Consider the following 18,282-nt stretch of genomic DNA (forward strand, 5'->3'; position numbering starts at 1 on the left):
AAAGTTGAACTTTATTCCTTGATATTTCTTCTAATCCAAATTCAAATTAAATTAAAATGGTGCTTTAATTTTTCATGATTGGCATAGGATCTATTAAGTTTGAAAACTTGCTCTGTTATCTGCTAAGATACAATATATTCTTATGCATAGTTTCATATTAGTATTACAGGTAAGAGGATATTAAATGAGATTTGTCCTGTGGTCTTAGCATTTTCACTGAAACCCAAAGTCAAGAACAATTGGTGAAAAGTGCTCAGACCTTCTAAAGATAGAGCTAGGTGCACCTCCACAGATTCCATTAGCCCTGAAGCAGCAAAATTCTATAAAATCATGTTGGCAACCCTTATCCCTTCACCCACTTCAAGGAATTATTAGGGAGACTTGAAGATTATTCAGGAGGGATCAACAAAGACCATTTATTTAAAGGGAGTTGCTGGAGTGCTACAAGGATAAATATTATACATACATACAGACTTCAAGTCAAATGACAGGGGTCTCAATCACTTGAATTCAATGGCATTTGTTCCCAAAGTTTAGGGACTGCTCTCATCTGTAAAATTACAAGAGGCCTGGCAAATGGGCATATGGAGGCAGAGGAAGAGAGAAAAGCTATGCTGTGTTGGGATGGCCTCCATTTCCAGGGCTTGACAGGACAATAATGCCCTCGTGCTTCCTATGTGCCAGTAGAGAGTTGGATATAGGTCATTTTGGAAACAGGTCTTCCGAAAAGGTGGGGTGACCCCAACAGAAAAAAACTGTGAGAAGGAAGCCAGAGGCTGGAGGGACAGTTCTAAAGTTTCAGAAGAAGAGGAATTGCCAGGGCCATGGAATTATAATCTGGAGCTCCTTACACACAAGAATATCCACCAATCCACACAATGGCCCCATACAGAACAAAAGAGATTTCTACAACTCTCACACAGAGAACCCTGAGGCCAGACTGTGGTAGTCAAGTCTGGCCTCAGGGTTGACTACTGTGGTAGTCAAGAAAGACCTTTCTTGATATGGCTTCTCTTCCCCCTAGCCTCTCAAACCCTGGCTGAGTCAGCAGCCGCATAGTGAAGCAGAGGAGGAGGCAGGGAAGAGGAAAAAACAGAAAAATATGATGGGAAATGTCAACAAAACTAAACCAACCCTGGCCCTTTTCCCAGCCTCAGGTTGGGGGAAAGGAGACGCTTTGAAGTGGATGGGAGATTGAAGTTCTGATACTGGACTCAAATGGGCTTTTAAATATCTAAAGAAATAGAGACTGCTCTGAGAAAGGTGAAAAAAGCTATGGATCTGCACAAAGATTCACCCAGGAATGGGAATGAAACAGTCAGAACCTGTTTGAGGAAACTGGTAAAAAAGGGTAAATTTTTTCCTGCTTTTATCTTATTGAGACTAGTTCATTTAATGAACCATTTATATGTATATAGTTGGTTTTATAATGAGAGTAGAAACATACAGGTACAAAAGCCATTTAGTTGTTTTTTCCCTCTTAACTTTATCCCCTGTTCCTTGTTTTATGTCTGGGAATGTTTCTCTTACATCCTGAGCTGATGCTGCAGTATGGGTTTAATCTCTCACAACTAGAATGTCAGCCTAACTAAATTTCATTTAAACAATCTAGGTGAGGAAGCGGTGCCTGCTCATCTCCAATGCTGGGGTAATCTTAGGCAGTGTGAAATTCAAAATTTAGTGAAGAAGAAAAAAAGAATATTGCCTGAACATATATTTCTGACTTTAAGAGTGGTTCTATAACTTCCTCTTTTGGCTTAGGATTGGGAGGGACAGCAAATGTGAAAACCATGAATAAAATTATAGTCTACATTTTTACCTGATACACCCTTTCTTCTCTCTTGCTTTCTAAACACAAATAGGGTTCTGGGGTCTCTGAGCAATTCTTTTAATTGCCATGGGTCTTCCTATTCTTATCCGTAATAGAAGGGAATTGGAGATGATTTCTTTTTCTTTTGAGATATGGTCTGGCTCTGTCACCCAGGTTAGAGAGCAGTGGTACGAGCTCAGCTCACTGCTACCTCTGCTTTCCCAGCTCAAGCCATCCTCCCACCTCAGCCTCCTGAGTAGCTGGGACCACAGGTGCATGCCACCTCGCCGGGCTAATTTCTGTATTTCATAGAGACAGGTTCTCACTTTGTTGCCAAGGCTGCTCTCAAATTCCTGGGCTCAAGTAATCTGCCCGCCTCAGCCACCCAAAGTACTGGGATTACAAGCGTGATCCACACTGCACCTGGTGAAGAAGATAATATCTAAAGTTGTCTTCCCTTCTATCCTTGTTCCAAATAAACCAACCACGATGTTCTCAAACTGAAGAATTCCAATGAACTATAATAATTCCTCATTTTAATTACTGAGGTACTCTGCAGAACCCTGTGGTGAGGAGATACAAAGTGGATATCTGTTCAGCTGAACTGAGATGAGTTCAATGAAACCAAGATAGCCAACAGGGTTTCCTGGGTTAACTAACGAACCTTATTCTCTCTTGCTATTCTAATGCATCCGACAAAGATGTTACTACACAAAGCTTCTTATAGCACATTCCAATCCTCTCAGGAGCCTCACTGGCTATTTGTGTCTACCACATAAAATCTTAACCTCTCCCTCTGCAATTCTAGACCTTAGACACTTCACTTTGCCCACCGGATACACGGATTCTTTATTACTGCCTTCTATGCATCACAGACTTCTGCTGAACAGAAATGATGGCCATTTCTCAAACATACCCCATCCTGGCTTCTTCACTCATGCTATTCTTTCTAATTAGATTGATATTAATATTTCCTATTCATTCATACTATCCTTTATATTCAACATATCATTCAAGCCATTCCCCCGTCTCCAGGGGACCTATTTTAAAACCCTAACTGAGCAAAATGACGTTTTACTCTGACCTCCACAGTACTTTGTATTCACAACAGAGAACCTTTATAGCTATTCATGTCTACATGGTAAGCTCCTTGCAGACATGGACCAAGCTGTATTTTTTTTCCTCTGAATTCATAAAATGGAATCACAAAACCTGATAACCAGTCTGAATAAAGTTCTAAACTGCTAAATCATTTAGCCATGTCTACCAGTATTTTATAATTTCTAATAGGTTAAAAATTAAAATGCTATTTAATATAATTCCAAGGGCACCATTTCATAAAATCCTTCAAATTAGGAGAGAATTCCACAATCACATTCCAAACCCGACCTGTTGAAATCTATTCAGTAAATATAAAATGTTTTAAGTGATCATAATGTGGAAAACTGTGTTTTCAACCCATATAGATATTATTTTTAATTAATATGGACTCTTAATTCAATATTTAATTAATAATGCCTGTCTCAAATGCTTCATCTCTCCAATGCAATGGTAATACACCCTGTCATGTCAGACTGAAATGTGACAATGTATGACAAACAGTATCAGAATGCCTGTGCAAGGTAAGAACTCAACAAATATTGGCCCATTCTTAGCCCCTTACCCGTTTCTCACTTGATCTAATGCAGTAATGCAGGCTAATGCATTAACAACTGCAAACAAGTCTCTTCAAAGGTTTCCCCATAAAGAAGTTCATCTCTGAGCTGTTCATAATAGCAAAAGAGTGAAAATAAAATCACAATGTTCAAAATAGAAGAAAATGATTTTAAATCTGTGTAATGGGATACTATAGAATCACTAAATATGTTGTGGCCAGTGCTTTTAGCTCCCAGAACATATTAAATAAAAAGTATAGAACACCAAATAAGGTATTTAGGGTTTTTCTGCCAAAAAAAAAAAAAAAAATTATTGTGTTAAAAAAAAAAAAGATACACACACACACACACGAAAAACAACCTAGCAAGTAATAATAATTTATTTCTGGGTCGTTTCATTATAGGCACTTTTCTAATCTGCATTTTTTAAAAATGATAAAGTCTTTATATTCAAGTTAAACAATACAAATGTCAACTAAATAAAAAGGAAGCTGCAAAGCATAATCCACAGTACTGTTATCTCACTGTCAGACTTCTCATTTGACATTTACAAACATAGGAAATGAATTCACACTATTTCCACCCAGTATCCACATAAAATGTCATTATATTATAATTTTTACAGCAATATAAAATAACAGAAACTAATTTAAAATTTGTCTTATTCCATCACCACCAAAAAATTCAAGTAATTTTCACTGTTTTATATGACTCCTGGTTCTCCTCCATATATGGGCATACTATACAAAGCTATAACACTGACTGAAGTATGCAAAACTTACATTTCATCTAAAGCAGCTATAAGAAGTTATATTTTAAATAAATGCACAAAGAAGCAGCCAAATATGAAACATTCATGGATCATCCTTTTAAAGCTCTGTCAGCTTCTTTCAGAGAGGATTTCACATTAACACTTCACAAACCCACGACTGTCAATATCCACACCGACAGTCGAATGGTATATTTCTATTTCTTGTCAATAAAAAGTCTATACTTTCCATGAATATTGCATATCAAAGTGATTTTCATCTCAGAAATACTCAAATATCATAATATACATGTATGCAAACACACACATCCCTCTTTCCCTATTCCCAAGAGATTCATTGAAACATTTTACCCTTGAATGAGTTCTGCACACTTACACCTTTCTGAACACGTAAAGATAAATTTCCCCCTACCCTGCATTGCTTCATTTCAATAGGCAATCCAGTATGTATCATGCTGCTTACCAAAACCAAACTCTCAGGGCTAGAGTTAAAAATTAAGCTACCACACTATCTGGGTAGATTTTGATAGTTTCTTTGGAATTAGAGATGATGGTTTAGTAATTAATTTTAAAAAGCTGTGTGTGTGTGTGTGTGTGTGTGCGCGCGCGCGCACGCAAACCTGTATATTATGGTATTAGGGGATCTATTACCAGGATGAAGATACATAATAGACAGAACATATAAGAATTTTTTATTGACAAGCAATAGAAATATACTATTCAGCAATCTATTCAGGTATTGACAGGTATAGGTTTGTGGACTGTTACTCTGAGATCCTACTGAAGAAAACAGAAGGAGCTTTAACCAGCATTCCACGTGGTCCTAGAGACTGACAGTCCATTGCCCAAGGCCCATTGGATGACGACAGATTGAAACACAAGGAGAGAAGGTAGTATCAAGTCCTATGGCTCCTTATAAACCACAGAAAAAAGCTGCTACCAGAATATACTGCAATTCTACTGGTGCTTCCTTAATGCTCCTTGGAACTAGATCCATCTTCTCTGGTCTCACTTGACACTTTCCCTCAAAACTCAATCTGCCTGGCCCTTCCCCAAATCATACAGTAGCTCTTAAGCCACTGGAAGAACTGGAGCCAGCCTAAGGATTCCAAGTAGGAATTTTATGTTCCCTACAAATAAGAAATATAGGTAACAAGATGTTCATGATCCTGTGGCAGCCAGAAAGAAGGCTTGTCATTCACTGGGGGTGTAACTTATTCTTGGAACAGACATATCTGATCAGGCTGCGATAGTCTAAGGGAAGGGATTACCTACACTCCATTTCTGCATTCTCCAGGAAGAAAAAGGCAGATAGCCAGGAAAAAGGGTGAGTAGAAACCCATTTGTTTTGCATTTTTAGAAAAGCAGATTTCTAAATATGATGGAAATTCATCACTCAATTGTGCTTATCACATACAGATGATCCTTGACTTATGATGGGGTTACATCCCAATAAACCCATCATAAATTAAAACAATTGTAAGTCAAAAATTTGTTTAATAAGCTACCTAAGCTACCAAACATCTTAGTTTAGGCTAGCCTGCCTTAAACACGCTCAGAACGCTCACATCAGCCTACAGCTGGGCTAACTCATTTGGTAACACAGAGCACCATGGAGTACCAGTTGTTTATCCTGGTGACCATGTGGCTGACTGGGAGCCACGGCGCATGGCTGCTGCCCAGCATCTCGAGAGGGTATCCTACCATATATCGCTGGCCTAGGAAAAAATCAAAATTCAAAATTCGAAGTACAGTTTCTACCAAATGCATCTCATTTTTGTACCATCACAAAGTTGAAAAATCGTTACATCAAACCATCATCGTCAGGACCATCTGTATTCAATGTGACAAATCCCCCCAACTTTCATTCAACTAAGATTACTCCCAGACCTTGCTAACTTGGCACACAATCTCTTAAAGCTCTAAACTTCTCTTTTTAACTCTTAAACAAGTCTCTAAACTTCTCTTTTTAAAGATTCATCAAAACCCAAACCTCATGCTATTACTGAACCAGTATCAATTTAAAAGTTTCCAATCAAAGAAGTTGTCAATGTTATTCAGATACTGAATAACAAATTCCTGTCCAAAATAACAATTCTTGTTCAAAGAGGAATTTCTCCAATATATCAAATCCAAACTGTAGTCACCAAGAAGGACAAACTAAAGGAATCTTTGCCATTTTATAACCTCTCTGGACGAAGAAAGGCTATAGATATTGTGAAAGATACACCCTTCAAAGAAAATGACTGAAGTTTCAGGTGAAAGATGAGACAGGACTTGACTGGCAAGTAAGATTCTAGTCCAGTGGTATTTCTCAGAGGATGGATGACTTATACCTGAAGCCCTTATGAAAAGGAATTTAGAAAACACCATTAAATGCATCCAAGGCAGAGATCCCACAATAAAGTTGGATGAACCAAAGAAAACGAGCCAAATTTAGAGAAGAACCATACAAACAGAAACATCTAAATGGAAAAAAGTTATAAACTGGGTGAGTTCTGACATGGAACACAAGGGTGTAAGAGTGGCAGTTACATGATCCAAGAGTATCAAGTATTTTTCTCAACCCCATGGATCTCTCTTCCTAAATTCTGAATACCCAATTTGTAATTTTAATTTCTCTCTTAAGATATAGCCATAAATTCCCCCCCCTCAACCACCAGGTTAATGTTTTATTCCAGACACTCAGACTGTCTTCTCTTTCACCATCCATGTGATGGCTGACTTCATTGAATCTAGCAGCACAGAGGACACATCACATGCTCCCTGTCCCTTTATAAGGGCCTCCCACAGTACCATCTAATCAAATAGGCATTTAATATAAACAAGGCACAACTTAGCCTAACTCACATCACCTCAAGTGTTTGACAATTAGACTACGAACGAAAATCACAAATTTCATTCAAACCCAGATGAGATGTTTGTCTTTTCTATTTCTATAATTTCCAACATAAAAACTTAGCCTTAAAAAACAGAAACAACCTAATATGTTTTGTTCTGGTTGTTGATTTTAAGTATACATGAGATGGAAGTCTAGAATATGTTTTTATCTCCTATTTAGGAATGTTCATGTTTCTATTTCCTGTCTTTGGATACTTCCCAAGTACTTCTCAGCTCTTTTCAATGCTTCAAAGTTTAGCTGATTTCCTAAATTTACATCCTCAAGAATTGTGGCTTTGAAAGTAATACATAATTCACCAAAAAAATTTCCCCACATCTACTTTAGGTTTGAGTAAGCAGACCCCTGGATTGTAATATGAATATTTTAAACTTGTCTGATCAATTCTGAATACTCTATTTGTCACAAACACTGGAAGAATTCATGTTTAAAAATAAAACAATGCTCAGAACTTCAGGGGTGGAAACTGATGAGCTGTGTCATTCAAAGGTCCTTCTTGGCCTGCCAGCTTTATCAGACCAACAGAGACTCGCAGTCGATGAAAAGAGGTTTTCAAGTTAACAAAATGTGTAGCACCAAAGGATATTAGAAAGGAGGCTAAGGTGGTAAGTTAGAATGCAGAAAGTCACACTGCTTCCAGATAATTCCTAGAGTGTTTTTGTAGACTTTATGTAATGGAAAGGGTCTATTATAGCCATGTCCTTTTTCCTTAAGCTGAAAACTTCTTACAGAGTTTCATTGTTTAGGTTTTTGTATGTCTGACACTTGGAAGGATGGCTCTTTCCTGAAGACCACTAGAAACATGGCTGGAACGTTTTAATCACTCATGCTTATGCACATTTAACAACCCTACATTTGACTGAATTATAAAGACATTCTTATTTCTACACATGCACTGTCTTCTCATGTTCCTTCAATATGAAAACTCATGTGTATCCTCTTCCAGAGTAAAATTTCAGGTAATATATTTTTAGATGACAGGACTTTTCCTCCTGATGAACCTAAGAGGGGACCAGGAAATAAACTATTGGGGTTAAAGAAATGAGAAATTTTCTAAGATAGTCACATGCAACAATCCCACATTTGAATAAAAATGGTGAATACACAAGAGGGCGCAGTTGACTGTACTGCTAGAAATCACTGTCCCATTCCAATACCACAAAACACAGACTCTCAAAGAGTACACTGGCAACTCTACATTATAGATGTCACTTCTGCTTTCCTTTATCATGATTAGGGGTCACAGTAGATGAGAACTGTTCCTTAAGTGATGTATGTAAATATCTTTCTGCACACAATATCACCTAGGTAACAAAGTTTATATGCCATTGTCAACAGGAACAACTATGTCATGAAGAGGTGGACTCACCCCCGCTGCCCACTAACAAATGCTTCTAGAATGAACAATGGAATTTTAGAACTTGAAGGAACTTATCAACTGTCTAGTCCAACCACTCACCTTGGTCACACTGTTGAAAGAAATAAGAATCAAGGTCCTTAATCTCAGTACCGGATATTTTCAATATGGCAGGCCGATTGCCCATCAATTGAAGAGATGAAATTTTCCTCTCTGCCTTTTATTTTCATTTCTAAATACCACTCCAGCATCTTCCCTCATTTTATTCAGTCTTTCAGCCTGGGGATTTTTCCAGTAAGATTATGTCAACTAAATCCCTAGTGAACACTTTGCTGTCCATCCCTTCCTTTTCAGAGGTTCTTTTGAATGTGACCTTCATGGTATAAACCACTCAGTTATTTCCATTTCCTTTCACTGTCCTCTCATCTCCCTACTGCCCTCTGCTATGGCTGTTCCACAGACTCTATCTTCTACTTGAGTCTTCAATCTGCAACCTCTCTGTGACTGGCTCCCAGAAGCTCCCTGAGCTTCAGACTCTTGTCTCCAGGTGTTTCCTGCATATTTTCATGTTCCTATCTCCTCAAATGCAACATATCCCCCCAAATCACCTTCCTTACTGCATAATTTGCTCATCTTCCTAAGAATGTCATCATGTCTCCAGTCATGCAAGTTCAGAACTTCAGTTATCTCAGTCTTCCACCTTTACCCACTATACTGATTTTTAAAAATTCAATTTAATTGTGTTCCTTTTTGAAGTCATCTTTCTTTTGGTTCCCAGAAAAACCACCATAAACTAGGTTTTCATCAGCCTCTAACCAATCACCCTATCTTCAATTTATCTTCATTCTTGAACATCTATTTCATTGCATTAATCTGTTTGTTCAAAAAAATATTTCATTTTTCTTAACCAGGACCTTCTTCTCTAACTCGGTGGGTTTACTGACATTTTTGCATTGTACTTTCTCATTCCTATGCTTGCCCACAATAAATTCCACAGCTAGAATACACATCCTCCTAATTATCATCTCCAAATCCTGACTGCTTTCAGTGGTGGTTCAAGTCCAGTGTCTGCAGTGAAGCTTTCTGTTATGGTCCTTGAATTTACGATTTTACTTATTCACCACCTTTCTTTGTGCACAATTTCCAATTACTTTATATATCAGCTTTCTGAATATATCTGTCTTATCTTCTTGGTATGGCTATTGGAACCAAATCATACATGTCTTTATCACTTCTGAAACTATCCCAATAACTGTATTACATTATTTATTATATATATTTAAATGAGGCATAGTAGTTAGGAGAATATTGGAGATAAAAATTCTGAGTTCTGCCTCTTGTTTTGTTCTTTCTTGCTGAGTGAACTTAGGCAAGCTACTCAAACTCTGTAAGCTTTCATATCTATAAAATAGACGTAATACGACCTACTTCATAGTGCTGTTGTATAGTACAGCTTAGCAGAATGTGTATGTATGTGTGTGTACACACAAACACACAACGTTTAACACAGTTTCTGGGCCATAGTGAATGCTTTTTAAACAGATGGCTAATTATAATTCTGCACACCATAGGCACTCCTTTTTGGTCAATAAACTGAAAAGGTCTAAATATGTTTTCATAATATGCTGTCAAGATTCCATTTCATGTTTTTTACACCATTGATTATCATACTGATATAGTTAGGCTTTGAGTCCCCAACCAGATCTCATCTTGGATTGTAATCCCCAGGTGTTTAGGGAGAGACCTGGGGGGAAGTGATTGGATTATGGGGGCAGTTTCCCATGCTGTTCTCATGATAGTGAGTGAGTTCTCACAAGATCTGATGGTTTTATAAGTGTATGACACTTCCTCCTACACACTCTCACTCTCTCTCTCTCCTGCTGCCATGCAAGATGTACCTGGTTCCCCTTGCACCATGATTGTAAGTTTCCTGAGGCCTCCCCAGCCATGTGGAACTGTAAGTCAATTAAACCTTTTTCCTTTATAAATTACCCAGTCTCAGGTAGCTCTTTAAAGCAGTGTGAGAACAAATGAACACACATATTTAATAAAAAATTACTTTTCTAAGCTGCATTCCACAAGAGTAGGAAAGAGACTTTCAATCTTCAAGCTGTGCCCAGTTAACAAGACCTAGTGTATAAAACTCTGTACAGACCAGTTTCATCCATACACATAACCCGATCAACCATGATTTTCAGCAATTACCATTTTAATAATGGAGTTAAAGCAGAACTAAATAATTTTTTGGGAAGGCTAGAAAAGTTTCCAAATAGCCAAGTCAATAGGTACAGGTTTGGTGACATAGGATTGCTAGCGCCTGTCAAAAACTGAAACTCAAGGATTAGTGACCACAGTCAGCTTTTCCTATGAAGAAAGCCATGAACTTTCCTTCAACCAACAAGGCTATAACAAAGTCTAATCAATAGCTTTAAAAAACGCAATGGAAATGTTGCAATATGGTACATTAAAAACTAGCGACCTGGCCTTTTTTGGCTGAAGTAATTCTTTTTTTTCCCTAACGAAAGAGTCTTTTCTCCTTTGTGCAGCAGGTCACAACTTTCCTAGGTTAACTCATACTGTATTTAAAATATCAGATGCTACACCTCTACCTCCACAAAGGTTGCAGGAAGTTTCCACCAGAAATATCTATGATCTCGCGAAGGGAGGCTCCACCCACATATAGAAAGTCAAAGCCACTGTCTCCCTCTGCCTTGCCTCATACCTCCCACAATGATGAGCAGCCACAGGGAAAATCTCTCTCTACACCATCAGCCAAACAACTTTCCTTCTAGGACCCCAGCTTCGTTATTTCTGCACCCCTAGGCAGGAAAATTGCGAGGTCTTACCGCAGATGTTAGACGCGCAAGAATTTCATCACTGCTTTCTTCAGAGTCTTCAATTTTCTGATGAGACCTTTGGGAAAAAAAAGAACAAATTACTTTTCAGTTTTGGTTGCTCAAATTTATCTACCAAGTTAGGAGGAATAAAGGGCAAACAATGTAATTGTTATTATATTAGAGAAAGTACTCATGCTTTAACAAAGGTTGTGTCAGTAATGCCATAGGAACATAATCCTCTTGCAGGCCAAATGTTCTCACAAAATCAATTAGCAAGAACCTCTTTACAATGTACCAGTTGAATCCTGAGGATGGAGTATTACTCACCCCATGATACAGCAGAATAACCCTGACATGCCAGTTTTACATATATGGGCTTGCACAGAAGGTAGATGCAAATAAAAGGTGGTTAAGTGCTGAAATTCCCTCTAAATCTAAATGAAATCCAGATTTTGAAAATATGAAATGTGAACTTTCCACTAAAATTGAGTTGTAGCCAAAACAAACTTACTATAAAATGGTATCATCATAGGCCTAATACCACCATGGGAATTATGAGGAATACAAAAACGCAGAAGTTTTGTATAGCTTTGTATTTGCCTTTTTAAGAGATTACTGCCCAACTAGGAAGCTAAGAATATTATGCATATGTTAAACAACTAATGCGATGTGTAACAATGTAAGATCAGTTTGTTTATTTGTTTGGGGAAAATGATCTTTTTAACTTAATTCATGAAAAAAGGCTTCACCAAATGTATATTCTAACAGACAAAATTATCTACTTCTGAAGAACAATCTTACATACTATATTTTTTCCTAGTTTGGTCAAAGAAAAAAATTGATTAATACAACTGAATATATAAAATTGTCTTCAAGATCTATTTCCACAAGCAATCCCTTTCAATATACGCTGTGGACAGTAGGGACTGGAGGTAACTGCCCTGCAGAGCAGCAATATCAGCATCACAGTCCAGTGACTGATTTCAATCTCAGTAACTACAGTGTATCAGCTGGAATGCCAGCCTTATGGGGCAAGAGGGCTTCTCCCAGCTCACAGGACAGCTGGGAAGCAGGTCCTTAAGAAGGGAAAAGCCAGTTGGATCAATTCTGGCATTGCCTTCTTGTTTCTGTAAATGTTATTAAACCCTTTTCCAGAAAGAAAATCCCACCCTTCAAATCACAGCAATGCATTACAAACCACTGCCTTTACAAAAATTGCAAGATACAGGTATGAAGCAGTGCTGATGTTGTCAAATAACTTAAGCACTCATGCAGCAAAGTGTGTGAGATGCTTGCTAACAATCTGCTCAATAAAAACTGTGGGAACTGAGCATTATAACTTGGGATCGTTTTTTCAAAAAGGTTACCTAGATGATGAATATTTCAAATAAGCTTTATTATTAAGATTTTCTATTCACAAGGCTTCTGTAGTTATACTGAGAAGAGACTGGAAACGCTTTATAACCTCAACCACCAAACCAGATTTATATGATTAAGCTGAGGCTACTCAACAGACAGGAAATTAAGAACCAAAGGCACTAAAGGCAAGAGAACCAAACAAGGGCTTCTGCTGCTTTGTCTGTGTCTGTAGTGACGCATGGGCTGGTCGTGCCTTTTCATGTTTCTCAGACCCCAACAGATACCTGAAGTATTAGCTAATGGGCATGAGGTTTTTTGCACTAGCACAGATTCTCTCATGAATCTGCTTTCAACAAGCTGCTAAAAGGAACTCAAAATTCCAAGAGAAGCTCTTGTGTACGAGACTGATAATGGCTATCTCATAATTAACGGTTGAGCTGCTGCTATTTTAGTGGCAAATAATTTAGTCCCTGTTCCGAAGTAAAACTGTCTTTCATTGATCTTCCAGAACAAATGAAGCCTTAGCAAAAACATTTCTTAAGGAAATATGTGTAAGAGGGACAGAGTGATGATCTCCCAAGAGCTGTCCCACAGCCCATATCCCATTGTTATCACCTCAATCACCAAGATTTAAGCCCAGAACTCCCAAGTATTTCTCTAGCTTCTGGCTCTCCCCTGAGCTTGCCTTGTTTTTCCATCTGCCTTCAAAGTGGCTCTATGTGGCAATTCCAGGAACTTTATTTTCACCCACATGGGGACCTTACAGGCTAACTCAACCTAACTCACACTGAACTCCTCTCTTACCTCCTGCCCTCAGCTCTCCCCTTGGAATTACAGGTCCTGTTCACCCTAGAGCCATCCCTTCCCTCCTCACTCCGGCCTTTGGGAAGTCACCAGATCCTCTCACTTCCCTTCCTTCCCTGCCAAGCCTCTTTGACAGTCTAGGCTTCGCTTGAACAAATTATTTACAAATTATTTTACTTCGCTTGAACAAATTATTTGTTCAACTTCACTTGAACAAATTATTTGTTCAACTTCACTTGAACAAATTATTTGTTCAACTTCACTTGAACAAATTATTTTAACCACCTTCTAACAAGCTTGTCTCTGGCTTCTCTTCTTGTACCCAGATACCTACAGACACCAGGACCACCTTTCTAAAACCCAGATCTGGTCCTGCTCTTCTCCAGACTCCAAACCTTCAGGGATTTTCTTCACTGCCCACTGAGGGCTCTAGAATTCGGAAATGCTCTTCCTTCCCTGCTAACATGCCCCATGCCCCACTGCACCAGCAGGCACCTGTACCTCACCCGGTGTAAAGGAAGGTCATGAGGGCAGGACTGGTAGTAACAGGCAATAGTGGAAGAGCCTGAAAAGGGCGAAAGAAGAGAGAAGGCAACACTCGGCTACTCTCCTTTCTTTCACCACTACGGTCACTTTTTAACTTAAACCCCCTCCTCAGCTCTAGGCCAAACTGCCCAAAAATACCAGACTCTCTTTTCTCCAGCAAATGTATCTTTTACAAAATTTAAACACATTCTGTTTTAATTCTGTATTAATGTACGTAAATACTTTTCAGTGCAACCCAGGAAAGACAAAATTCTCACTTACCTAATCAAAATAAATAAGGAAACAGATGCATCAGAGGAAAAGCAAGTATAATACTTGCATGTTTTCCATTATTACTAAAGGGGGCTATGCTGCTCAGTGAATGAGAGAGAGAGAGAGAAGCTGTGGGTCTAGTTTGTCAGTGATTAGAGAAAGAAAATAAAGAAACTCTTACTGGAATCAGCAGGTAATGACAGTGACAAGTGACATAAGACAGAAAGAGAAGAGAAATGGGGTGACCCCTGGAAGGAAGATCTCTCCCTGAGGGTTTATGCCAACAGATGCTCTCCGTTAGGAATTCCCTGGGTTACCTTTCAAGGTCTCTGCTTACCAGTACCCCAAGCCAGACCTGGTAATTCTCCAGGGGAGAGTGCTGAGTCCTGGTGCTCTAGGCAGATGTCTCTGTAAGTTCAAGAGATCTGCAATATCTAAGGGTGTCATTGTGAGGATGCACAGATGACAAAAACCTATGGTCCTCCACCCTCATCCCTCTAACCATCAAACTGGATGCGTTATCATTATGCCCACTCCCACCCGAAAGGAAAATAACAAAAAGCCCTGCCCTTCCTATAGTCCTCCTCACCTGAATTGATGGCAACTCCATCCTTCCAATTGGAAGCCATCCTTGAACCCCTTTCTCTCATACTCTGCCTTGTATCCACCCTGAAATCCTATTGGCTCTTCAAGACATATCTCTCACCTGACCACGTCTCACCACCTCCATCACTACTACTGTGGTCCCAGCCACAATCTCTCTCACCTGGACCCAGAAGCCAGCGTAGTCTTGCTAAAATGTAAGTTAGTTCATGTCCCTCTACTCAAAATCCTTGAATGACTTCCCATCTCACTTAGCATAAAGCCAAAATATTTTCATACTTAAAAATATGCAATTAACAAAGACATATATTCAAGGTGTGCAACATGATTATTTGTGAATACACTGTGATGATTAGCATAATCAAATTTATTACATACCCATCACCATTCATGCTGTACATTAGACCTCCAGAACTTGCTCAATTTACAAATGAAAGTTTGTATGCTTTGATCAACATCTCCCCATTTTCCCCACCCATGATGTCTATATTCTGGACAAGTATGTTTTGCTTAATAAAGCAAATTCCTATGAAAAAAGAAGTGGGATGGTAGAAGAATGAGAATTAGATTTTTCTTGAGATCTTTGATATCATGAATACAAACCTTCTCAAGAGAAGATAATTTTTCATAGCATCTGGCTACTAGTTACGCTTACAGAAAAAAGTACTCAATGGGAATTATGAATGTGAAAGGTTTCATTAAGGGTCTGGAGTGTATAGTTATACTTTAATCTAAACTGAATAAAATTAGATTTTTCACATTTGATTTTGAGGATTTGAGTATTGTTTAATATTTAATTAGATGGTTCAATTTCAAATGCTAACATAATCAGGCCTAGATGTCCAATTTTTGCAAAATTCCTGTACTACTCTTAAATATAAATGTACTCTGATAAAGATAAGCAATCTGTTCCCACACTTGGAATAAGCCTTGTCTATAAACAATGGAAATTTTGAAGGACTTACTGTTTCCTTGAGAGAAGAGGTAATGAGTAATCACAAAGACTAGGACTAGCTGATTTCATAACACTTTTTACAAAAACAGTTTAAAGTAATAAGTGGAAATTTTGTTCACTTACAATGCCAATGCAAATCTTATGCCAAGTTCCATCACAAAAATTTTCTGAAAAATACTGACGACAACAAAAAAATGTTTGTTTACCCACACAGTATTTCCTCCTCTCCAATGTCAAGAGGATCTAATTAGGAAAAGTTAAGTTAGGAGTACAAAAGGTAGGCTTCGGACATCAGAATAGCAGACTTGACCTTAAGTTCTCTGGCCAGAGAGTGTGAATCCATCACCATTTCAGAAACTAAAGAGGCCAAGGGATGTCTCATGTTGCTAATAAACATCAGGTAGAAAGAAAAAAACAGGCAGGATAAGGAGAACAAAGGAGGCAGAAGTGAGGGGGTGGTGGAGGTGCTATTTTGTACGGGGTGGTAAGAGGAGACAGGGACCTGAATTTTGGGAACCACCACTGTGAGATGATATTAAGTACATGACTGGGTGAGGGCACATCCAAAGTGAAAGCAGAAAAATAAGAGAAGTCCAAGACTGACCTCTACTGTGTTTAGAGGTCACTGCTTCAAAATGTAGGTTTCATTATTTAGGGACAGCCAGTCTGAATAATCTGAGGCAAACAGTTCAGGAGACGACTGGCATCAAAAAGACAGTTTTTTTACTCACAGTTTCCAAGAGGAGGGGGGATGACACACAAGGAGGGGCCACACAGGGAGGCACAGTGTCAATCAGGAGGCAGCGGATATGGGGGAAAATGTGGGAAAGAACCTTTATTGTGGTTTCCCCAGAACAGAATGGGTAAGGGTGAGGCAGGGTAAACAGGCTGAGGATGGACTGTTTGATTAACTTCAGCAAGACCAAAGGCATAGGGACTGCCCCTAGTTGTTTGGTACCTGGAGCTGGGGTGATTAGGGCAGGTGAAAAGCAGCCCAGAAGGTGAAAGCCCAATAAAAAAATGGTTATGTTATGAGCTCTGGAATGGCTGGCTTACCTATGAAAGGTGGCTCCCAGCAAAGCTAGCAGGTAAGTTCTCTACTATCTCTAGGAATGGACTATTCCTGGGATGGGCAGTTTCTCCAGGGTCAGCAAGGCCCCAGATGTCAAAGCACTGAAACACAGTTAATACAATCAGGAAAAAGAAGAATTAGCAAAGAAGCCTTAAAAGCAGCAGCTAGTGAGACAGAAGAGCCAAGAGATGTTATCCCAGGGGCCAACTGGAAAAACTGCTTCCAGAAGGACATGATCAATTGTGCCAAATGCTGCTGTCATGTCAAGTAAGATGAGGACTGAAAAATCAACATTTTGGCATTTGGCAACATGGAAGACTTTTGTAATCTTGACAAGGTTGCCTTCAGTGGAGCGGTACTGTTGAAAGCCTGAATGGAGTAGATTCAGAAAAGAATAGCAGAGGTAGAGAAAGTAACCATAAACATCTTTCGAAGAGTTTTGCTGTAAAAGGGAACAGAGACATTGTGCAGCAGCTAGAGGGAGATATAGGGAAATAGCAACACATGCTGAAAAGAACAATTCAGTAGAGGAAAAAGCTGATAGAGGAGGAAAAAAAACAGAGACTTCAGAAATGAGATCCTTGAGTAGGGGTGCAGAGATGGGATCAGTGCACAATGTGAGGAAACTGACCTTAAATAAGAATGTGGATCATGCATCCATTTTGATCAGGAGCAAAGATAGAGTCCACCAATATAGATGCAGGCAGGTTGATAGATTTGGTAAATAAAACATGAGAAAGATAGTTTTTAAAATGTTTCTCTCAGTGAAATAAAAAGCAAGGAAAAAGAGGTAAGAGGGGAGCAATTGTGATACAGTTTTCTAGGAGACTGAATATACCAAGAAATGAACAGGACCATGCAGCAGCATCGAAGACCCCTCAAGATTAAAGGCCATGAATATAAAATGAGACTGATCATCCTTAGACTCCTTAATGAACCACCTCTTCCATCTACCTTTAAAATCTAACAGAACAAGATGTTAGACGACCATGGCAAGTGATGGCTAAAGAGAAAGGAAGTATTGATCCTGTGATTTTTCTATGTATATAACTATGTCATCTGCAAAGAGAGATGGCTTTATGTTTTCCTCCAAATATATGCCTTTTATTTCTTTTTCTTGACTTTTTGCATTGGCTGGAGTGGACCAGGTGTACTAAGAGAAGATATATTAGCCTTGTTCTGAGTCCTAGTAGGAAAGCATTTAGTCTCTTACCATTAAGTATGATGCAAGCTATAAACAGAACCAAAGACAAGAACCACATGATTATCTCAATAGATGCAGAAGAGGCTTTTGACAAAATTCAACAGCCCTTCATGCTAAAAACGCTCAATAAATTCGGTATTGATGGAACGTACCTCAAAAT

The 18,282-nt window shown here is 38.7% G+C and overlaps 1 protein-coding gene across 1 annotated transcript in view; it reads right to left on the reverse strand.

Moving 5' to 3' along the window:
* RAPGEF5 (Rap guanine nucleotide exchange factor (GEF) 5) overlaps nt 1-18,282 on the reverse strand; it is a 247,962-nt gene that overhangs the window by 169,271 nt on the left and 60,409 nt on the right. Inside the window, exon 6 of the mRNA XM_011973915.1 lies at nt 11,337-11,403. Within this exon, the coding sequence (XP_011829305.1) occupies nt 11,337-11,403 (67 nt within the window). The remainder of the gene's footprint in view (nt 1-11,336; nt 11,404-18,282) is intronic.

This window comes from Mandrillus leucophaeus, unplaced genomic scaffold (genome assembly GCF_000951045.1).
Source record: "Mandrillus leucophaeus isolate KB7577 unplaced genomic scaffold, Mleu.le_1.0 Scaffold140, whole genome shotgun sequence".
Classification (NCBI taxonomy): Eukaryota; Metazoa; Chordata; class Mammalia; order Primates; family Cercopithecidae; genus Mandrillus; species Mandrillus leucophaeus.